Source organism: Diadema setosum, chromosome 8, assembly GCF_964275005.1.
Source record: "Diadema setosum chromosome 8, eeDiaSeto1, whole genome shotgun sequence".
NCBI classification, from domain to species: Eukaryota; Metazoa; Echinodermata; class Echinoidea; order Diadematoida; family Diadematidae; genus Diadema; species Diadema setosum.
In genome coordinates this window covers 1,044,300-1,069,935 of record NC_092692.1, presented here as the reverse complement: position 1 = coordinate 1,069,935, position 25,636 = coordinate 1,044,300, and the positions used below count along the sequence as shown (strand labels likewise).

The following is a 25,636-nucleotide window of genomic DNA, read 5'->3' as shown; positions in this document are numbered from 1 at the left end:
CTTCACTCTTACCTCATCATCACTTACGCCAGGATAAGCAACTTTCAGTCTGTTGAACTTGGCATGCCTGATAGCCATATACCAGTCCACAATATCCTGAAGATAAGATGAGGGGGGAAGAAATCAGAATAAAAAGTCAATGCAAACTTCCCAGGGACCTGTCAATCTTCTTTGTTTATGATGATGTCATGTAGCCAAGCAAATTAAAGTAAAAAGTAAAATGGCTTTAAAGGAAAGTTTATACAAAAAACTTTGTTTTGTTAGCCTTCTTGAAGATGGAGGGACTGGTGTCTAAAAGTTAGTGCCAAAACATTCTCAAATCAACTCCATGTCATTCATTCAAGCGTATGGCACAGTGTGTGCCTGGTTGATACCATTTCGCTGACTATTGCTAGTCACGTGGGGCGAACCACGAGGGGTGGGCAGCATTTGCCCGTTTTCTTGTGTGGGTGGGTATGGGAATCATTTCACCCGGTTAGCACCCCGCTCTTTGCAATGAATGAATGAATGAAGTGGGTTCTTTTATGTGCGTGTGTCGTGGCTAACACACACACGGGACCTCCATTTAATGTCCCATCCGAGGGACAGAGTGTTTCTGCCTCTTACTAGAGGGGGGACGGAATGCTTACACACAACATTGCTCAGTGAGACATGAGACTCGAACCCAGAACTCTTGGATGTGAAGGTAAACGCGCTACCGACTGAGCCATATCCCCGCTCTTGCCTCCAAAGTAGCTGGATTACAGGCACACACCACAACGCCAGGCTACTCCATGCCATGCAGTTAATATTTTGTAAAGATGATAATGGTGCTTCAGAACCTATGGCATCTACTCCACACTTTGCAATGCACATTTCTAGTTCCTTCTGAGAGTGAGACAAAACAATCATAAAATGTTGTGCTATGAACAGATAAAATCAAAGATCTTCAACTTACAAAAAGTTTAAAGGGTAGGAGAATCCCTATCTCACTGACTCTAATAATTTGTGCACCTTTCTCTACATCATACACGTTGCATTTCTGCTTGACCCAGTCCAACATATATATTCACAATCTCACTATTAGGATAAGGTAGCTACGGGCGCATTCAAGCGCTCTAAAGCAAACCAAAGCGAACTGAATTAAAGCGTAGCATACGGTAATGTGCCAGATTTGGGGCGTTCCAGCACTCTATTGAGAAAGTGTACCTCATGATTTATTTTTAGAGTGGGTCACACATTTTGTAGCAAGAGGGTCATTCAACTGGCGTGCATAAACTACTCACAAATGTCCCAAACAAAGAGAATGAACTCTTTGCATTGTGATGTATGCGCATGTTACATGCATTCTCACACGCGAACTTTTTGGTACGCTTTTGGTGCCCTTTTGGCGCACATCGGGAAGTGGTCCACTTTTGGCTTGGCACAATACGGTACAGTACACTTTAGGAGCATTCAGGCGCTCCTCCAGCATGGGTATGGTTCGGTACATGCGCTTGAATGCACCCTACGACATACCAGGCTGCCAACATTCACACATTGAAATCATGGAGGTTTCACGGATCAATATAATCAGGATGCTTCATTCATCATCGTAGGCAAGAGTACTCTAATTTTGAAATCTAGGGGTTGCATATTTTCTCTTTTCATGGCATGAGGAGATATTTATAAGTCTGTAAGGAGCCTCCTTAGTACTTACAGTCAGGCAGACTTTGGAGCTCTGAGATTTGTCACCACAGTTTAAATCTATTAAATCTATTCAGGGTAGTCCACACTTCTAAATCTGAGCATGTTGCAAGCTCTGAATGTGAGAATATTGGAGAACTCTTCCATATATATACGTGCACAGAGCGCACATCACAAGCACTTACGAGTATTTCCTTTGTGTTGCATACGTTCAATGTTCTGTCTTGTGTTTTCTGCACAAATTTTCTAAGTAGTTTGATGTTTCTCAAGTTTTGCACATGTTTTTCACATTTGATTTAATTTCATTTTGAACATGTTGCCAATTCTTGAGAATGTTGCATAGCATGATGCTGGCTTTTGAGGATGTTGCACAAGAATTCGAGCATGTTGCAGCTACATCATGCTCAAACACCTTGTGGACCACCCTGCTATTAATTCTATCACTGGACAAAGATGGTGTACAAAATTTGCATTACAAACAAATGAATGGCCTTTTTTGCTCAAAAAGATTCTATAATGGCGTACATTTTATCATCGGCAGATACACAACCTATGTAGGGCACACACAATGAAGCAGGATACACATCAACCCAGGAAGTTTACACATCCACAATATCCTTCCTACTCATTACCACAAGCCTTGCCGCTGGGTCATTCTTTCTTCCTACTCCACGTGAATTTATTCTGAGGTGTATATACAGTATGTCCCCAAAAAAATTACATTTGGGTTTTTACATTGATAACTTCCAATATGATAAAACTGTCTGAATGCTATTTCAGGGTCTGAAAATATAACATCTTACCTAATTTCTGCAGAAAACCCCCATTCAATTTGGTTAAGTGGTCACAGAGAAATGTAAATCCTTGTGAAGCATGTCACGGGTGTGATTCTTCCAAGTTTAGCACTTGGATGCTCTTGGAACTGCATATTAACCCGTTCCTTCCGCAATTCTCTAAATACCTTCAATGTCCCCAAATGAGATTCTTTTTGCCCGTCGACAGAGAACGGACAGGTTGCTAATCCACCTGTGCGAAAGCAGTCAAGCGGTGCATGCATCCGCTCCCCCACAGTCAACTACGTGTCCCCTTGAACAAAAGAAATATTGATCGGGTGCGATGTATGAATACAGCGTGCGCTGATGGGCTCACAGACTCTTTTGTTCTACACAAATCAGGCACCAGAATGCGATGACTGGGGTCAGCGAACACAGATATCTACTGTGATCAGCTTTGATCGCTAATGTACATGTTCATATGAGTTTTGTAGCAGAGCAAGGGCAAACTAAATCAGAACAAAGGTAAAACATACTGTGATATACAAATTCTTCTAACAAAAAGAGATCAAGTGCTGATAGAATCAACTCTAATCTTTTTATCAAACCCATTTTTGGGGACTTTATAACACAAAGAAGCATGAATTTTGGCCAGGAAAGCAGGCACTCTTGTCTTCATCTTGGTAACCTGGTATACCAGGTTCCCATATATCAGTTGCTCCCACGGGAAACTGGTATACCAGGTTCCCGTAAGGAATGGGTTAACGTGTGAATACAATGGACAGAAGTCGGAGGGAAGGGATTCCTGACATGCTCTACAAAAATCCTCATTTCTCCTGGACCATTGCAGCAAACCAGATGGGGTTTTCTGCAAGATGTGGGTAATAAGTTATAGTTTCATACCCTAAAATTGTATTCATATTGATTCTTTAAGTTATCATAGCGGAGGGTCCCACTGTAAATTTTTTTCGGACATACGGTATAATGGTAAGGGTAAGTTTGGTAAGGAAGATGACACATATGCAGAGAAACTGTAACCATTTGCTATAATGGCAAAAATACTCAAGAAATTGAGTACCTAAGTCAGCATGTATGCAGTGTTTCCATGAAAGTCTGGCTGGAGATATATGAAAGTTTTTATAGTTGCCACAATGTTCCCTATCAGGCATTTCCCTGTTATTTACTTCACTTGAAATTGTAAACATTTTGGTAAACAATCTCCATGAATTGAGAACATTTAAAGGCCCGGTCCCACTGGCCGACGGACACAAAGCGTATGCAGAAAGGACACAGCGGACGAGCAAAATTTCGGGGATGGCTTCATCCGCTTTCATCCACTCCAGAAATTGACAAAATTGGCGAAAATTGGCGGTAACAGAACAGAAATAGAACGGACGTGGGTAGTATGTAGCGGGGATGTTAAACGGATGTTCATCGGAAGCCTAGCGGATGAAAGCAGATGGAAGGGGATGACAGCTCCGAAGGGGTTACCGGAGATAATTGCAAAACGGACGCATAGCAGAAAAAGCGGATGCAGAGTGGATGCAGAGCGGATGCAGAGCGGATGCAGAGGGGATGCTTTCGAAATGCTTCATATACGAGATGCATACGCTTACATCCTTTCTATTAACGTGCTGTTAACGATGTAAAGACGTTCCACGTACCATATCTTTCCTCCATCTTTCCGTTTTTAGCTGCAGCGGATGTGAGTTGCGAGGATGCCCACAGGATGTAGAGAGGATGCAGTAGACGTTTAAGGGATGCCGCACGGACATACAACGTTTGTTGCTTGTATGTCGCGGATTTACATCGTACACAGCGGAAAGTTCATCCGTTCTAAAAGTTTTAAGCAGCTTAAAACTTTTTGCGCGGATGAAATCACAGTGGACGGATGCTCGATGGATAGAGCGGATGAAACACGTATGCGATGGGTACACAGCGGATTTGTAGCGTTTTCCAACGGATGGCAAGATTTTTTGTACGCTTTACATCCTCTTTGCATCCGTAAGTGCAGTGGGACCGGGCCTTTACCTTTTGAAAAGTTCTTTTTTTTTCTGCAATATAACTCTTGGAATTACTGCTATTGTAAAAGATGTGTAAAATTTGAAGAGGATGAAACAAGAACCAACATTCCTTTCAAGTCCATCAGGTATGATATTTATAACACTATTACTATGTATAGCTGGCGGCTTATATTATGTGAGCTTGCCTTTACCTACCAACAAAACCACCTTGCAGGAAAAATTGTCTTGGATGGACACATCTCATCTAAGGGCTACATTTTTATGCAATATGCAAATATCTCTTGATAAGGCAAGAGAGTGTGTAGCATATGACTGAGTTATTAGCCACTGCTCAAAGAATGGTGACATACCCTAACAGCTATTAACCTGAAAGAAATATATTATTCAGAGGGGTGAAGGCTCAAGTTTGAGTTTCTTCAGTTTGTCTCCCTCTACAAATGAAAATTTGTTAAGATCGCAACTGCTGTAGATAACAGGTAGATGACAGGTTCGAGTCCCACTGGTTCCTTTTTTCCGACATGTTTGTTAATTTACAGATCAGCAGTTGCGATCTTAACAAATTTTCATTTGTAGAGGGAGACAAACTGAAGAAACTCAAACTTGAGCTATTAACCTGTTGAGGACAGACTGATTTTGCTACAACGCGCATTTCCCATAGACACTTGCCCCAGTATACTCGGGACTCGTCCTCAACAGATCAAGAAAATAAATTCAAGCACAGCACGGCATCTTACGAAACAAAATGCCGGCCATGCTCATGAGGCCGAGGGATCCTTATGAGGGCGAGCACCCCTCATGAGCGGGTGTTCTGGATTGATGTGCACTAGAATAGAGGCTCACCTCAAAGTCTTTTTTTCAGAACAGCAGCAATCCTACTTGTTTGACTGTTTTTCAACCAACTATTTGGGGGGGGGGGGGCTAGAAATATTGAAATTTGATGAGTAATCTAAATATAATTTAAAAACTGAAAATTTCCTCCTTTAGAACCTGACCTGAACTCAAATATCTTAGCTAGTGAGGTGATCTCTTGTAGGCTTAGTGATGCAGGGTCATATTGGATCCATCAGTATGATTAAAGGGACCCAAACCCAAAAGGCAATGTGGATTGAGTGAAAGCAGCAACATTAGTAGAACATATCAGTAAAAGTTGAGGAAAATCGGACAATCGGTGCAAAAGTTATGAATTTTTAAAGTTTTGGTGTTGGAACCACTGGATGAGAAGACTACTAGAGGTTATGGCATCATGTGTGGACAACAACATAAAGAAAATATAAAGGGAATTCCACAAAAATTCATTTTTCATGAAAATTACACATTCCATCTACCTGATACTGACATATGTTAAGGGTAGGAATTATTCCCCCTGCTTTCTGAAAGCGGTTAGTCAAGTGCTCTTTCATTATGCTAGAAAAGTGAACTTTTATGGAATTTTCTTTATATTTTCTCTCTATTGTTGTCCACACATGACATCGTAACCTCTAGTAGTCTCCTCATCCAGTGGTTCCAACACCAAAACTTTACGAATTTATAACTTTTGCATCGATTGTCCAATTTTCCTCAAACTTTCACTGATGTGCTCTACTAATGTTGCTGCTTTCACTCAATCCACATTGCTCTTTTGGTTTGGGTTCCCTTTAACTGGGCTCAAGTCTAACTAAGAGATCTTACCTTTCCATCATTGGTATAGAGGTAGATATTCCTTGTCACGTTGTCCTTTAAGTAGCTGATCTGCAGGCCGTTAGGATTCCCAATCTTCTCTGGTACAAAGACAGCATTGAGCTCAGACAGGAGTATTGTAGCCTTTGGTTCTTTGGCCTGCACAGACAAGGACAAAATACTCCTGTCATTGAAGATGGCTACATGACTGAGGTAAATACTGCACATCAAATGTATCACATAACTCTTGACATACATTCTATATGAATGCTACAGAGCACTCCTGTTATAACAAACACGGTTATAACAAAATTGCGGTTACAATGAAGTACAAATTCAGGCCGCATATTATCCTCTCTTATGTATTTTATTGTTTATTTGTTCGGTTATAACGAAATTTCTATACGATGCATCACGTGTTACCCCGGGGTACCGTAGTACCCCGGATAACCGCGTTGTGTAGTGCCACCTCACGTCCACTCGAGGACAGCCAGAGAAAAATGCATGCACTGTGGTGTGTGTGTGCACATAGCATTCCTATGCCACTGCATGTTATACTATGCATGCATGGAAGCTGCGATACCACTAGCATGTGCTTTAGTGCAGGGCAGTGCAGTGGCTAGCGTGCACTAGCTCCAGCACCAATATAATTTCCTCTTTTTGGCACCCAGGGTACAACCTTTTTAAAAAAATAAATAATTCAACAAAATGGCTGATTTTTATTTGATACCCCGGGATACCATTTATGTCATCATATAACAAAAGAAAACTGCTGGTCCCGAGAACTTCGTTATAACGTGAGTCCAATGTACAAACTTTATCATTACATACATAACTAGAAAAGCACTAGGGGAATGCAGACCTCTGCCAAGCAGCCTATTTCCAACCACACATGCATGCATACTGATTAACTAATAACATTTGAAGCTTAGTAACTATAATTTTGTATATCAAACTAATGAACTTGGCAATTCCCATGACATATGACCAAAATTTGTGAGAGTATTTTTATGGATAAAAATGGTAATGATGAAGCTTTCTCCTCTACTGCTCCCAGGCTGTGGAATAAGCTCCCTCCTCTTCTGAAATCATCACCAACCCTGGATCACTTCAAACAAAATTTGAAGATCTACCTATTTTGATATCCCTCTTATGTGCACTGGGCTTGTACTGTCACTGCCTGGTACCTGTGGTGACCAGGAATGACATCTCATAGCGCTTTGTATCCAGTGGAAAAAGGCGCTCTAAAAATATCAACTATCATTATTACTATTATAAAATCATGATATCAGAGACAATGTCACAAGGCAGCTGGCAATACTAGATATCATCTCACGTTTTCTTTGTTGTAATACTTGAGAGTGTTATCATCCTCAGACAAGACAAAGAGACGATGCTGGAATTTGCTGTCATCGCGTCCTTTCTTCCACAAGTAGCCCGTCTTCTTCCCCGTTCGGTATGTCTGTTTGTCCATGTCCATGAATTCGTGTCTCTCATACTTGGCTCGGATCCATTGTTCCCTCAGAACTCTGTACAGAAGAGATGGAGAAAATGCAGGAAGGATACCACTTGTACTCCTTTTGTCTGTGTTCCAATAACTGCAGCAAACCACAATGTTGATTATTCACAATGTGCTGAAACAAGCATCTCTCAATACAGAAAAGACTAGTACATTCTTGTACAATCTTTTGACACACAGTGCAGTACTTATAGTCACTTAGTTTAAGTTTCATTTGTAGTATCCAGGAAGTTGTTGGCACCATAGTCACTTTTGTATGGTTACCTTACTATTGTTGCTTTCATTTCATGCTGGTGCATGTGACTAGGGGAGAAACGTTGAAATCAAGAGCCTATAGGATACCATGTGATGTAGGAGCACAGAAGAGAAACAACCTTCACATAAGTTTGTGAACTTGTCTTCATACATTGCATATAGCATTTCACAAGAAGAGAGCTATGAACTATGAACACAACATCCATGAGTTTGGAGAGACCAGTTTATATGGGAACCACAAAATAGTGGGAGAATGTGAAAGTTTTCTCCCTTTTTTTAAAAATATACAAAGTTCTATGTTTAACTCAACAAAGAGATTTAAAAGTAAACAAATTCAATATTGGGGGATTTCAAGATAAATTTTAGACAAGGCTATTACCAATTCACATTCTTATTGCCATTATAACGGTAACCCGAGTTCACAGGCAATGCAAGCTGAATTTCATATTCCCTCTTTAGGAGTATTACAGTAACCTTATGTTCTGGCCATATTTTTGTTTGACCAACCTGTCAACTTTTTCCCTTTGTTAAAGGGTGTGTACAGTTCTGGTCGAGGTGAAGATTTAGCTTTTAACGTTTTGTGAGATATTCAGAAACCACTCTATGAGATGTGAAAGAGCATGCAGTTCCAAGGGGTATCAAAAGTTTATTCGATGAAAATCGGTTTTGAAATGGCTGAGATATCCAAAAACAAAGTGAAACAAAGAGATACTAATAAAGTTGGGGCATGTCGCCTTTTATTATTAGCACTTTTTTGGATATCTCAGCCATTTGAAAACCAATTTTCATCAAATAAACGTTGAATCCTTCTTGAAATAACATGCTCTTTTATAATTCATAAGAGGCTTTTCATTATCTCACTTAGAAATGTTCAAAACATGAATCCTTACCTCAACCAGTACTGTACAGTCCCTTTAATATAAAGCTCCAGACCCATGCTCAATTTTAAGTGTCAACAGATTTAATAAAAAAAAAAAAAAAAAAAAATCATTCTTTTAGCTCTGTCACTGTCTACATGGGACATCAAGTCATTTATGTCACTTCTTTTTACTGACACAGAATCTCAGAACATCTTTCTTTTGTCACTTTGAAAATATCATATTGACATGTAGGCCTAATGTCAGTTACTATCTTTATCTGTTGAAGGCTAGTCCCGTATACAGTATACACACTAAGGCAGGTGTCTATGGGAAATGTGTGTTAGAGTAAAATCAGCTTGTCATCAACAGGTCAAAGTTGCATCACAGAAACTATCTGTCACAGACAAACTCAGTGATGTTACACACAAGACTGAGGTTCATATTGAGCACTGTATCCTGTAAGCAAATTTTATGCAGTGTACATGAGCTTACTTGCCTAAAAGTGTGCTGCCAGGCAAGCATTTTGTTTTTGCTATATGACAGATACACCACTGATAAACATATCATAATTTTCATCTAAAAAATCCCTACCCACTCTACAAAAGGACAACATCTGTACTAATTCTTTCTTTTCTCTTTTTTTTTTTGCCAGGTCGACGACGTATATTAGATATATTAATCGACACAATCAAATAGCTTAATAAACAATACATGTTCTGCAACGTTATGATGTTAGAAATTCTTTACTACAGCTGAAAACATCCTGTATTATGCGCTTATTCCTTGAGGTACTGTGTATGGTATATCTGTATGGTGACAACTACAATCACAAGCACTCTGAGAGTGCCGACCTCCCCCAAGCAGCTCCTTTCCACAGATTATCTTGCTCTTCCATAGAGATCAGTGATTTCCACCCATAACCTGCACATATGCATGCTGAAAAATCGCCCGATTTCCCAGTATAGAAACCTTTGTTACGTCATAAACCCTCAGCTGCGCGGTGCACCTCACCCTAGCAGAAACTAGAGCACGCACTCTAGTGCGCGCATGAAAACCTCAAAAATGCCCAGCTTGAACTCCAAAGTTCATTGACCCTACCCGCCAAAATAATGAAAATCCTTCAAAATATCAATAAAATTTTAAGATCACTACCAAAATTTAATTATTTGTTCCTTGTGTCATTCTCAACCTTTCCTGCAAGTTTCATCCAAATCCGTGTGCAATTTTTAAAGTTATTATGCACACAGACAAACAAACTAACCAACGGTAATGAAAACATAACCTCCTCCCTTGGCAGAGGTAATAACACATGACTATGTGACAGATACCAAGTCTCATTTGTTAGTTCCTGCAATGAAAAGCAAGCCTTACTCTTTGATAACAAAGTTCAGATGAAACACATGTTCCAAATCTATGATACTAAATCTTTCATACAATGTATGTAATTTCTAGTGAAAGGTCGGAAAATACTATCTTGTAATCGATTCACTAAGGTTTTACCTCTGATGATGGTGATTCTAATAAAGGAAATATAAATTATGGTTCACTTTTTGTATCATTCTCATTGTGTTTTACTATCATCAGTAGCAGAATATCAAGAATGCATTAAACTGTATAAAAAGGTATTAATCATTTTTTAATACATGCTACTATGTAATACTATGTTACGTTTTGTGCGCTTAGAAACACCAGCATAAGGCACCTTATAAATGCAATTATTAGTAGTAAATTATTATCATTATTATTGTTATTATCATTATTATTATTATCATCATCACTATGAAAATAACAACATGTGACACTATGGATACAGTGTATTATGATACAATATTGACTTACTGGCAATCCTTGTCTGTTGGTTTGCGGTAGAATTTCGGTACGTATTGCTCATTGCCTTGCTTTGCCTTGAGGTTACCATGTGCTTCCATGAACTGCAGAGAGAAAAGAGAGACATACCACAGATAAGATACAGGAAAATTAGATTAGTGATTGTCAGCAAAATACATCTTGTAATCTAAAGACATCTACAAACATATGTCCAGTGGTACATATGTTACCCCATATTCGTTTTGGCAACAATTCTATGAAATTGCTTCTTTGAAGCAAGTTTTGGGCAAAGTTATCTCTCACTGAAGTGTTAAATATTGTATTGTATGGGGGGTAATGCACATTGACAACAGAAAATAAAGTGACATCCCTGAAATGTAACCTTTTACTGTACAAATGCCCATAACTATACAAAGTTATATATTGATGTCCAGTCAAACTTGCTTCAGCGGCCACCTGTCTAGAGCGACCACCTGTCTATGATGGCAACTTCATTCATCTCCCTTGGGTGGCCACCTTATGCAGGTTTGACTGTATTTAGAAAAATGACTGTGTGCATGTACAATGTACATGTACATTGACATTGATGTGACCTGCAGCAAAAACTCCCAAATGTCTTGAGTAGCAAGATTTTTTTTCCTCTAAAGCCAGATTCTAAAAGAGATTCTTGGCATAAAAGTCACTTTAATAACTAATAAAAATTGGATGTCACTATCAAACTGAATAAATTACAGAAATTCCACCTCTAGTAATATTGCCTTCACATGAGAGAAAAGGACATTGAAACATTGGGTCTAGTGAAGCCCACTGGCTTGCTCTCAATGCAAGTAGATGTGCACCCAAAAGGCAAAGAAATATAAAAAAATATATCGCTACGGCGACTGATATGCCTCTGCCATAATGCATGGTTCTCCTAATAGGTCTATAGTACAATGTCTTGACAATGTGTGATGACAGTTTCAAACAATTGGCAAAATATTAAAATGACAGGTTTGACACAAAATGTGCTGAATGTTCACTTTCCTAGAACTAGGTTCAATTGGATGAATGCTTAAAATGTCAGAGTGCAGGTATTTGGGGAACTGATGATTTTTACTTGACTTTTGACCCTTTTATAAGTTTATGCATTGAGTAATTTTTCAAGGTATTGAGAAAAAGTATAATTTCAGTATCAAATGGGAAAATAGCATTATCTAAACCTGGCCTTTGACCTTTGACCTCACAGTTCCAAAGAGAATCACTGTTAGGTTGAACACGCATAAATATGTAAGTTTCATGATGATACCTTGAGTTACTTTTGAGATATGGAGGAAAAAGTGCAATTCAGCACTTTCACTTGACCGTTGACCTTTTGACCTTTGACCTTTTGGCAAGAAACCTCCCACAGAATATATATTGGGTAATACATGTATACATCAAGTTACAAAAAAAAAAAAAAAACCTTCATTCATTGCATAAATATAAGGAAAGTAGTGATATTTTGAGAAGTTGACCTTGACCTTTGACCCCCGACCTTTGACCCATGACCCCCAACTTCTCTAGATAATCACTGCCCATTGGTACAAGCATATATACTAAGTTCCATGAAGATACCTTGAACCATTTGCGAGATATGGAGAAAAACATGAAATTTCAATTTTTTTTCACGAAATAACCTGTGACCTTTGACCTTTGACCCTGTGACCCTAAAATCCACATTAAGTATTAACCCCCAAGGATATACCCTCATACCAAGTTTGATGTAAAACCACCACACGGTTCTTGAGATATCGACAAAAACAAAACGGGACGGACGACCCGAAAACATAACAATGCCTCCGGCCACTTCGTTGCGGAGGCATAAAAATGACCCAAACCTGTTTTTCCACGCCGGCCTAGAATTCTTCTCTTGTAAACATTGGGAGTTTTGCGATGCATAGTCACATAAAGTCACATACGTGTAGATACTACCCAGACACTATGGATTGGAGTCACTTGACGTTAACCCGTTGAGGATGGACTGATTTTGCTACAACACACATTTCCCATAGACACCTGCCCGAGTACACTCGGGACTCATCGTCAACGGGTTAATAAATCTGCACATTAGGGGTGGTATTCTGAAATCGTTCCAAGAAAGATTTTTCTTCCCATTAAAGTCAGGATTTTTCCCGAGTGGTATTTTGAAAATCTTGTAAGTCTCTTCCTAACTCTTTTCCCCAAAACTTAGGAAGAAACTAAAAAAAAAAAAAAATAAATATGCAAATGAGGATAAATCTAAGGAAGATATGCAAATTTCTGACTTAGGAAGAAGTTGGTATTGTAGAATGCACATAAGAAGAAGTTTAGGAAGATATCTAGGAAAGCCCCACCCCTGTCCTAAGTACACTGTTAAGATATAGCAAGCTGCAAAACACTGTGATAGCCACTTGTCATTCACTGCACACAACATGTACTTTATATGCACAAAATTGGCATGAAAAATGGGACATGCTGCGGATACGTTTATTCAACCCTACATGGTATGTCTCTGCGATTGTCATTGGTTGGTTCCTTATGATACAACATTTCATATTGGCTTTTAGAGGCAGGGATAAGGTTGGCCTAATTTGCATTAAGAAGTTCCTCGGAAGAAATTTCAGAATACCAATTCTGTCTTTCCTATCGGTACTTCCTAACTTTCTGACTTAGGAAACTTCTAGGAATAAACTTGGGAAGATTTTCAGAATACATGCATAAACATTAAAAACCTTGATGTTGACTGCAAAATGTATCTGTGTATGATTTGCAACAAATGAAGACAGAATAAACTGACCAGAAAGAATATAATTTGTTAGTGGAAAAATGAGCAAAGAAAATGGGATTCCATCGGGATTCAAACCTGAGACCTCCGGATGCTAGCCCGGTGCTCTACCGACTGAGCTATAGAGAGCCCTAGTTCAGTGTTCGTCCCAGAAACCCTAAATTCTCAATGCTTGAATGGTCAGAAGCTATAGCAGTGTGTTTGTGTGTGACACACACGCACACACTAAAACCTGGCATAAACCAGAAGGATATTCAACTTGGGGATAAATGCGAGGGATCACCGAAGTGATGCAGCTTTTTGAGTATGTAACAAATGAAGACAGAATTAGAAAAGCACTCTTAGAGCGCAGACCTCTGCCAAGCAGTTACTTTCCACCGATGATCTTGCTCTTCCCAAAGAGATTTTTTTATTTCTCCTCTCCACCACTGGGGGAAAGCTCTCTGGGCTCTTCCATAGACATTAGTGATTTCCACCCATATGTATACATGCTGAAAAATTGCCTGATTTCCCAATATAGAAGCCTTTGTTACGTCATAAACCCTTTGCTGCACGGCGCACCTCTTCCTAGCAGAAACTAGAGCACGCACTCTAGTGCGCGCATGCAAACCTCAAATACGCACAGCCTGAACTCCCAAGTTCATTGACCCCACCTGCCCAAATATCAAAAATCCTTCATAAATTCCCCCAAAATTTTCGGATCACCCCCAAAATTTAATTGTTTGTTACTTGTGTCATTCTCAAGCTTTCCTGCAAGTTTGATCCCAATCCGTTAACTGCTTTTTTGAGTTATTTTGCAGACGGACAAATGAACAAACACACAAACTAACGTCCCTAACGAAAACATAACCTCCTCACTTGGCGGAGGTAATAAACTGACCAGAAAGAATATAAAATGTGTATGATTTGATTACATAGTCACAAATTATAAACAATCAAGAGCCTATGGATGATTCAAAATGTAAGGTTCACAAATCCAGCCAAACTGGAAAGACTAATTTCCACAATCAAATTATAAATCATAGAATTCATTCTTCGTTATATGCCACACACTGACCAGTGTACTTGTTGCATTCGCTGAAAAGTATTCAACCCCCAAAATCACTCTGAGCTATACACAATGTAAGCAAACCTTATTTTATTGGCATGGTTTCACTTTCTATCCCAGGGCCTACACACTGGTTTGGACAAATATCTGTCGATACAATATGTGACAGTACACATGTACTTGAGTCAAGTATGAAGTATCACCGACTGTTAGTGTAATATAGGCAGAAAACAGATTGCTACATGTAAAGTGTATCTGAGTCTGTCACACCCTCTCATACTCATTAAAAAAGTTTCCTGCTTTATTTTGTTCATTTTCTCAATGTTCCTTTCCACACAGCATCAAGACTTGTTGATTAGAATCTAGTAATATTATAGACATAGCCCTTCATGACTCCTTTCATACTCAACTCAAAGTGGTACAATGTACAATGTATACATCTAGCATTAATTGGACAAATCAACACAAGAATTCTTCTGAGATTATTTTGTACTTTACAATTTGCATTTGTAGGCTACTTCGCCTGGAAAAAGAAAGAACTGATAGGGGCACACGTGTAGCAGAAGACAATTCAATCCCTCAAAATGACAGCAAGATGATAGAAACTGTAAGAGTCATATTTGTACAATATAAATCTTCATAAAATAACAAACACAAAACATCGCCTTCATCATGCATACATCTTGAATAGAGGTACTCAATGCCAAGATTGGTTTGACAATTCACGGCAACAGAAACTTGATAAACATGCACACACAAAAAAAGATCACTTAATATGAATGGGATAGTACATTACACATGATACTGTAAATTCTAAAGTGTTCTACCAAGATTCTCCTTAATAAACAAGCTCTATGTGTATTGATAAATAAACTAATTTAATGCATGCCAGCCTGTACAATCTCAGACACAAATAACTCCTCTGGGCCTCCTTTGAAGAGGTAGCTTTTAATAATACAACGGGAAAGTTGGAAAAAAAAAAACTCCCATGATCTATACAGACCAGTGTGACTCACTTTAATTGCTACTGTACCAACAGCAAACAATTAATAGAATTTCTAAGATCTATTCAAATGCTCTTTGAACTATTCGAACCAATCATTTTACAACATCAATAACAGTAACAACAACAACAAAAACAATAATAACCGAATAGAAAATCAAATACTTTTGCATAATCTGTCTTTAGGAAACTGTAAAGATCACAAGCTTGTAATACAAGACAACTGCTTGATTTGGACAACCATTACTTCTTCAAATGCACAGACACGACAGCATATACTCCATCTCAAGAAAATGATACGTCTTCTAGATCTCTAGGTTTGTATTGTATACTGCTGCAGGAAGGATCACATGTCAAGACATAAATGACATGTTAAAAAAACCTCCATTTGAAATCTTCCCACACTAATGGGTCTTTAGAAAGGACTCGTTCTATATCCAGGATAACTTTGCAATTGAATTGATGTGATATACAAAACCTGTATCTGTAACAAGAAAAAGCATAATCAGAACCTTTATTTCTGAGGGTTTGTTGCATGATGTGCTGGTCAGAGCAGAAATATACTGATACTATTAAAGAAATGGAAAAAAAAAAGAAGAAGCTGGTTTTGAGGTTTTTAGAACAAATATACATTTTCACCTACAGTTTTTAATTTCAAGACGTCAAGCTTTGAAAAGCACCTGTAGTGAGATTAGGTTTCAGTAGCTGTCTGACAATGTGAAAGCACATCTCTCTTTCTGAATGGCAAGGTTCATTGCATGATATGCTGATTAAAGCAAAAAAAAAAAACAAAAAAACTTGTTTTACACAAATATGAAATGAAAAAGGAGATAGACTTGTTAAGAGACTTTTTCTGCTTGAACAAATATACTTTTTTTGTTCCATATTTTAATTCAGAGAGCTCATCCATTGATAAGCATAGTAAAATTGGGCAACATTATAGTTTGCTATAAAAAAAAAGTAGCTGCTGATAACATAAATGAACATTTTGTGAGTTTTCGATGGTCTTGTGACTCACATTGTTTACTTTATTCATCTGCTACTTAAACTTCACCTATATATCTTTTGCATGGGGGAGTTTGGGGGAAATTCATTCCTTCCATATGGAAACAGTGCTCAACCACCCACAGTTTAACTGAAACTAATAATCAACAGAATAAATATCCTGTCTGTGCACCAATATAAACATACCCAGTTACCATGCAACAATATTTCTAGTGCCTGTGTATTTGTTTTACAACAAGCAAACAACCACGGATTTGACTCATGGTTTGCTTTTCTTCAACAGAGTTTAAACACAAACATTTGTTTCATTTTTCACCTACTTACAAAGGTCAACTCCTCTGTACTTAGGTTTAAAGGTACCGTTTACCTTTGGGAGCAAAGATTTAAAAAATGTTCGAGTTATCACATTTGATGCATATATTGTGCAGGTTAGTTGCATCACAAATCCTCCTACCATATCGTCTGTTGAGAATGAGAAGGGCGTTCCAAGTGGTCGTGAACACTATGGGTTTAGTGGCAACTTAACGCCCTTATCATTCTCAACCGACGATATAAAAATTTTGCAATAAAGCCTAAATTATAAGGAGATATCACAATTATTCTCATTAAACCATAACTGTAGACTGTTTAGTCTAGAAAGGGTTGTATTATAACTATAGTTCACATTTTGTATAGCTAACAATACTTGACACTGATTATACTTATTAACTTTTTTTACACTGGTTGTTTCTATCACTAACTCACATTTCAGAACTATTTTGAAGCACTAAAGCTGGGTTTTTGTTTCACCTGCAAATGGTAAACAATGTCTTTAAAGTGCAGATGGAATGTATGTTCACCCTTTATCACATCACCTTCAATGGGTTGACTGATACCTGCCCAAACACCATAAGTGTCTGGATTCTAAAGCACAGGCGATACGTACAATATACATTGTTTATGAAAGCTCATTGTACTGATACCTTGTAATGGCCTTTGAACACTTCACAGGTAGAAATTAAAGACCAGGTAGTGTGGGAATTCATTGGGGGGGGGGGGGTCTAATTAATTCGCTACCCACTGGGGTACATACATACAAAAACTACAAATTTATGGCATCAGTCAGTAAATATGTGCATTGTAGTGAACTCTCATCAGTAATGGTTAACTCCAGTTGAGATTCTGAGGCTGTGTGTGTACTTGTAGTGATCAGTGATAGAGCTGTATACCACTGGTTGTGGGGATTCTTGAATAGTTATGAACTAGGCCAGCCTTCCCACTTGATGAATTCCCATGGGAATGAGTCTTTAACTATCAGTTTGTAGATGAACTCTGATCTTGACAAACCTCGACATTTTAAACTCTGATTTGAATCAAAGTTTGCTTTTGGCTCTAGCATTTACTCACATCCTTGGCTTAAGGATATTCATAACTGATAAAGCACTGAAGATGTTTGGGATGGTGTTTACAATAAAAAAAAAAAAATAAGAATAAATTCTTTGGTCATCAAGTAATGTTTGATTCAGAACTGTTGCTGCATCTTCAATTCAATTCGATTCAATTAATTTATTTTCATTCTCATTTTTCTTCCAACAAAATATGACACAGAATAAATCAGGAATTGTATCATTAAGCATATACATTAGAATGTGCTAAATGATAATTAACAAATAGATATTTATACTGGCAAAATGTTAACATATAATGTTTAGAGGGAAAAAGAGAACTGAGATGTCCACTAAAAAGCAATGCCTGTATGATGTGAACCACTCAAGTGTTTCTTTAAAAAAACAAACAATTAACACAAAATAATTAAGACAGAATATATCTTGTAATGGCAGAATATATCTTGTACTAAGACTGAGTTTTTATTCATTTTTGGGGTGGATTTCCTCTTTAAGTGATAATGACAAAATTGACTTATTTTTGTTTGGTGGTTGTTGTTGTTGTTTTTTGTGTATTTCATGCAATACTTACAACTGTATGACCAGTTATTTGGGACATGAGAAAAAAATCACAAGTAAAATCTTCATGGGAGCCAGGTATAATAAAATTGGGCCGGTACTATGCTCAATGGGGTTCAAAATGCTGCAACGTAACAGTATGCTGTGGGGTTAGTGGTGATGCTGCAAAAATGGCTACTACAGAAAATAGAAGTAAACCAGAGAAGCACTCTGAGAGCTCAAACCTCTGCCAAGCAGCTCATTTCCACCACTGACCTTGTTCTTCCATAGAAATCAGTGTTTTCCATCCATACGTATGCATGCTGAAAGTCACCTGATTTCCCAATATGGAAGCCTTTGTTACGTCATCAACTTCCAGCTGCATGGCGTGCTTGCCCTAGCAGGAACTAGAGCATGCACTTTAGTGTGCGTATGAAAACATCAAAAAATGCACAGCTTGAACTCCCAAGTTCATTGATCCTACCTGCCAAAATATTGAAAAATCCTTAAAAAAAAAAAAAAAAAAATCCTGGATCACTACCAAAATTTCATCATCTGTTACTTGTGTAGTTCTCAACCATTCCTGTAAGTTTTATCCACATCCATCCACAACTTTTTGAATCATTTTGCACACAGACAAAACAACCAAACCAACGCCGATGAAAACATGACCGCCTCCCTTGGCGGAGATAAAGATACTTTCATATGTACAGCACTTTGACCAAGCTATTGATATAACAGATAATGACTCGGTGCTTATATAGTACAGAAAGTTCTCATCTCATGGTTTCAGATATGGGTAAAATTTCAGAGAGCTCTTAAGTGCCTATCAACTTTTCAAAACCTTCACATGGAATATTCTGTGTACCAGTCATCATCCAAATAAAGTACACAATCGTCAAGCAAAATATCACTGAAGCTGCACTTTTAAAATCAAGTTTAAAAAAAAAATAGCAATACATATTATGAAGAAGTCTTGAAATTTACATGTTACATTTTTACAATATGAAGAAGTCATAAATATCATTTTAACAAAAAATCATCAAAAAGCAACTTTCAGAATGTATCACTGAGTAGGTAAAAAATATAACCCCCCCCCCCCAAAAAAAAAAAAAGCATTAAAGCCCTACAATTAGGAGTTTAGTTGAGAGCCTACACTTTTATACAGGGGCTACTTCAAGATCAACTGAGCATTACTCACAAAAACTGTATGAGACTATTATAGACAGGGCAGAGCCAGGCAAAAACTGCCTTTTTTTCCAGTCAAGGTTTTCTCACTTGATTCTGGTACTTTAGACCATACTTAACAAAATAAGCTTCTGCGCCATCTTGAAATCTGTCCCGAATCCAAGATGGCCGCCAAAAATCCAATATGGGCGCCAGAGGACCTGAAAAGTGCCTTCTGTGGTTAAGATTTGTCTGGGGATGGGTTTTTTTTTTTACTGTATTTGATGGTAAATGGTAAGAGAAGTAAGATTCAGTGGATTAAAATTCAAATAAGTTGTTTTTATTGCAAAAATCCAAGATGGCCGCTAGACGCGGCTCCCGAAATTAATAAATGTCATAACTTCTGTTCTGAAAGGTTTATGACCATGATTTTGGTGTCTACCCCTAGGTTTTTAGGGGTGAGGAATCTATTTCTGCATGTATTTTGACAATTTGAGTGTTTGATCTTTAAGAAAATTTAATATGGCTACTACAACTGGGCCCTTGTTATCCTGAATTGGACTATGACATTCTCTGAAACTTTTTTTCAGGGTATGGTTTTGTGAACTAAAGAGACTGTAATGCTAACTTAAAGGTTCTGCCCCATCCAGATGCATGGATTACCTAGAAAAACCCAGGTGAAACATTATTTCAGATTTCAAATGGAAATCCCCATGAAGTTTGAAAATTCAGATCAAGGATGGATCAGCTCTTGCCCAGCTGTACTAGCCGTAGGCCTATTGTATTTTCTGGCTTGCGGTTGTCCAGGGTTCTAAGTGTCCCAAAGGGATGCCAACTGTTCCAATTTAGCAGTATTTTTCCGATTTTTCTGATAAAAATACGCTTGTACGCTTTATTGTGGTTTGTCCCGATTTGTTAAATTTCTGATCAAGGTTGACCATACCCACTCATTTAATGCACACTTGGCAGAGATACATTGCGCAGGCAAAGGCTACTGCATATGAATAATGTGCAGTATGAGTAATCTGCAGTTTGGTGGACTGGTCTTCAAAACGCTTCAGTCTCGTTTGAAAATTGATACGGCAGCTATTATGAATGGTGATGTCAGAGTTAACTGCGGATAGTCGTTGTGCCGCCAAAAGAAACTCAGCATATGGATTCTTCGAGCATTGTGGCAAACTGCTGTCTATCCTTGACCACTTGTCTGCTAAATCCTTATACCGTTGTAGTCCATTTTCTGCCACTGGCACCCTACAAAAGTTCTCATCTGCCTTAATGTAACTGTTGCAAAGAAGGCAGTTTTTTCGCCCTCAGAGGCTCCCTTGCTCAAGAAAGGTGTCGCAGCCATTGCTTTAGTCTCTAAAACTGCATTGCTTGCACTGTTAGCATTCTCTGATGAGTCACAGCATCACAGAATCTGTAAGACATTTTGATTAATTCTCATCACCAAAAGGGACTTCTTGTGTCCCGGGTTATATCCCAGGTCCATGGTATCCTCCCATTTAAAAATGTTGTACTGAAACCAACAATGACAGCTCTCTCTAAAACCCCACTGAAACTCGCTACACATTGTATCTTAGGGATCCAAAAGACCTGGGACAAAGGATGCCAACCTTCGGCGTCTAAAAAAAGTATTCCTAGAAGCCAAAAAAAAGTATTTTGGGACAAAAAAAAAAAAAGGATTTTCGGGAAAATCTCGCAAAAGTGGCAATACAGTAGTAAGAAGAAAATTCAGGCTTAAATGGTATATATTTTACACCAGTATATTGCTTGTAAAATATTTGAAGGAATGGCCTGGGGAAAAACACACACACAAAAAAAAAAACCTGGGTTTTTTTCTGGTAATCCATGCATCTGGATGGGGAAAAACCTTTAAGTTAGCATTACAGAGTCTTTAGTTCACAAAACCATACCCTGAAAAAAGTTTCAGAGAATGTCATAGTCCAATTCAGGGACCCAGTTGTAGTAGCCATATTGAATTTTCTTAACGGATCAAACACTCAAATTGGTAAAATACATGCAGAAATAGATTCCTCACCCCTAAAAACCTAGGGGTAGACACCATAATCATGGTCATAAACCTTTCAGAACAGAAGTTATGACATTTATTAATTTCGGGAGCCGCGTCTGGCGGCCATCTTGGATTTTTGCAATAAAACCAACTAATTTTAATTTTAATCCACCGAATCTTATTTCTCTTACCATTTACCATCAAATACAGTAAAAAAAAAAAAAAAAACCCATCCCCAGACAAATCTTAACCACAGAAGGCACTTTTCAGGTCCTCTGGCGGCCATTTTGGATTTTTGGCGGCCATCTTGGATTCGGGACAGATTTCAAGATGGCGCAGGAGCTTATTTTGTTAAGTATGGTCTAAAGTACCAGAATCAAGTGAGAAAACCTTGACTGGAAAAAAAAAGGCAGTTTTTGCCTGGCTCTGCCCTGTCTATTAATACATACATCGCGCAACATCCCATTTCTCTTTCATAACTACTCCTAAACAAACCACAATCCCACCGATCCAATTCTGAGAAGTACTTTGAGGGGTACGGTATGTTCTCCAGGAAAAATCTCATACTGACTCACATACAGTATACATAATTATGCACCACACTCATTTCCACTGTAATTACCTCCGCCAAGGGGGGAGGTTATGTTTTCATTACCGTTGGTTTGTGTGTTTGTCCGTGTGCAAAATAACTCAAAAAGTTGTGCACGGATTTGGATGAAACTTGCAGGAAAGGTTTAGAATGATACAAGTAACAATAGATTAACTTTTGGTAGTGATCCGAGAATTTTGGGGGAATTTATAAAGGATTTTTGACATTTTGGCAGGTAGGGTCAATGAACTTGGAGTTCAGGCTGCGTGTATTGAGGGTTGCATGCACGCACTAAAGTGTGTGCTATAGTTTCTGCTAGGGCGAGGCGCGCCATGCAGCTGAGGGTTTATGACGTAACAAAGGCTTCTATTTTGGGAAATCGGGCGACTTTCAGCACACAATGCTATATTTGTATAAGTACGTATGGGTGGAAATCACTGATATCTCTATGGAAGAACAAGATCAGTGGTGGAAATGAGCTGCATGCTTGGCAGAGGTCTGCGCTCTCAGAGAGCTTCTCTAGCTGTATAATGCTACACCATCATCACTGTAATGCACAGGATTCATTGTATTGGGATCATTTAATGGCGACTTTCCTCTCTATTGCCCCTGATCACTGCATTGTGTGTGTTCCTATGAACAGAGTCCAATCCTTAGTTATAGCAGCAAGGACGTGCCTCTTTTCATACAATGTACGTCCTGTATCTATTGCAAACATACAGTGAGGTGTAGTGAAAAGTCTGCACTTCTTAGACATAGCCGTTGCACATAGAATACGAATGTAATGCAGTATGAACCTCAAGAGTACTCTAATCACAATTTACCAATTCATCCGATCGGGAAAGTTTGATACAATGTGACCTTCAATCTTTCCAATACCCTATTTTTCTTTGTTATCCAATTATTGTCTAATTTGATTTAAAGGCAGGTACCTTTTCAGCTCCCTTTAGAGCAAAATGGAGTCTTAGCTCAATAATACTACTACTGCTACGCTTCTAATGAAGTCTACTAAATACTGCAACTACACGTTACATCATACACGTATGAGACACTGTTACTCCCATGCAGACGATTCCAGGGCTGCCAACTCTCACGCATTGAGCGTGAGACTCACGCAATTCAACCAATTTTGACTGTCTCACTCGGATAAACGAAATCTCACGCTAAACCCCCAAAATGGAATGTACATGACTACAAAAATAAATATATCTCTAAATTCTCTGATATTCCGAATATCGATATGCCAAATTAGCCCCCCCCCCCCCCCAAAAAAAAAAAAAAAATTCGAGATTTTCCCGCGCAGGTGTAAAGCTTAACCAATAATAATTGTTTTCGGTTACGATTGGTTTCTACCTATACCACGTGAGCGTAGCTTGTACTTTTGGCAAATTACAGTACATGTATGGCTATGACGTGTGCTTAACATCGCTTTACATACACTGACTGTGTACGTATAGTACGTACGTACGAACGTACAATGTACGTACGGCCGCACAGCAGGCCGCCAGCCAGGCACTAGCCAGGAGGTCGCTCCGCTCCCTCTCGCAGTGTCTCACGCCAAACTCTCACTCAAGGTTGGCAGCTCTGCGATTCTAGGAAATTATAATAACATCTTACATGTAGGATGTTACAAGGCTACTTGCCCACTTGCCCTGAGCATATAAAACTAATTGTTGGCAAGTATTAAGAATGAATAGCCACCCACCTGCTCAAAGTAAGGGGCCCTAGGCCAAAAGACCAAAAGTGAGAAAAAAAGGCCAATTCATTCTAGAATACGGTTTATAACACGTACCATGGTACGGTATTTCGTAATGTGAATGCAAATACACTGCAAACTACCTCGCATTTCATACACCATGAAATATCATGGTATTTAGGGTTGTAATTCAAACTTCGCGCATTATACACACCTGAGCTTTGAGAGTGAATTGTGTAACAAAAAAACCCCAACTGCATAGCGGTGTATTTCTCACATGACCAGACACGCTTCCTGTCTTTTCCCCGTAGTAGATAGACTATATAAGCTGTTATTTTCGCAAGGGTTTTTTTTCGCGCATTTCGCGAATCACTGTTGGACCACGAATTTAACAACACACAAAAATGTCACCATTCGCTAGGGTAATAGTACACTTATGTCAGCATTGGTGTCCATTTGCGAAAACAACATCCCACGAAAATTAGTATCCGTGATGTCCTCATTCGCGAAAATATCTGTACGCAAAAATGACAGCTTATACAGTATTATATGCATAATGCACAATGCACAGTGCTTACCTCAGAGAGGTGTACTTTCAGGGCAGAAATACCACATTATTTTGTGAATGAGAATGGTAACAAATGAAATACCATGGTATTTATTACTGTGGTATTTCGACAATGACAACAATGTTTCACTTCGTATGTTTATGATAGCCATGCGATGAACGACCATGAAATATGATTACCCTTTATGTGTGATACCATTTTCAAGTAATAACAAATTAGAAATCAGAGTGTATACAGTGTACAAGTAGGACTGTCATGCTACTGGATGTAACAGGATCTGAACTGTTTTAACCTAAGACTGTCATGGTGTTCAAAGGATATGCTTTCAAATTGTCACAAAAAAAAAAAAAAAAAAAAAACGACCATGAAATATGATTACCCTTTATGTGTGATACCATTTTCAAGTAATAAGAAATTGGAAATCAGAGTATACATACAAGTAGGACTGTCATGCTACTGGATGTAAGAGGATCTGAACTGTTTTGACCTAAGACTGTCATGGTGTTCAAAAGATATGCTTTCAAATTGTGCAAAAGATATGCTTTCAAATTGTCAAAAAAAAAAAAAAATCTGTCAAAACTCAATGGCTCATGAATCCAAAGTAACATCAGAAGAAAAAAGAAGCTTCATAGAAGATCTATGTTTTATGTATGTACTGTAACAGTGGATATTTTCGCATGACTAATTTTTCGCGCTTGGCCAGGTAAGAAGAGTTTCTTAATTTTGCGAAATCAAGACATCAGCTACTGGAACATATGGCACGCAAAAATATTCGCGTGCTTTTATTTTCGCGCTAGCTTCTAGTTGCGCGAAATCTGCGAGAATTTCAACACCGCGAAAATTTCCACTTTTACAGTACCGTATTCAATTTATGTACAAATGTATGTAATGTGTATGCATGCAAACAAGGCAAATGTCCTAAGTGGACACCAAAATAGTATACTGAACTGAACTGCACTGAAATACAGGATTTCACTCATCAAGCTGGTTAATAGGTTATTTCTTGTGATCCTGCAAGTTTGACACACAAATGTATGCAAGGTGACCTCCATTTTAAACCATCATGTACAGTAAAATGGTTACAGAATTCCCTCCTACAATGTGTGACACAATCAAGGCTGCGACATCAAGCAGGCTGCTGATTCCAAACCAGGAAGTGTGCTAGGATCCGCTCCATTATCAGTCAACACGGGGTCAAATTCTCGCATATATTCTGGAAGCATGTGGTCTCTTGCTAGACGTGACACAATGACAATTTGTCTACA

The 25,636-nt window shown here is 38.5% G+C and overlaps 1 protein-coding gene across 2 annotated transcripts in view; it reads right to left on the bottom strand.

Annotated features, from left to right (window-relative positions):
- Window positions 1-25,636, bottom strand: part of LOC140231867 (arf-GAP with dual PH domain-containing protein 1-like) — a 61,358-nt gene that overhangs the window by 3,401 nt on the left and 32,321 nt on the right. For both annotated transcript variants that reach the window (XM_072312017.1, XM_072312018.1), the window contains exons 3-6: window positions 10,592-10,683; window positions 7,455-7,647; window positions 6,131-6,277; window positions 13-96 (exon numbers count right to left, since the gene is read on the bottom strand). In XM_072312017.1, the coding sequence (XP_072168118.1) occupies window positions 13-96; window positions 6,131-6,277; window positions 7,455-7,647; window positions 10,592-10,683 (516 nt within the window). The remainder of the gene's footprint in view (window positions 1-12; window positions 97-6,130; window positions 6,278-7,454; window positions 7,648-10,591; window positions 10,684-25,636) is intronic.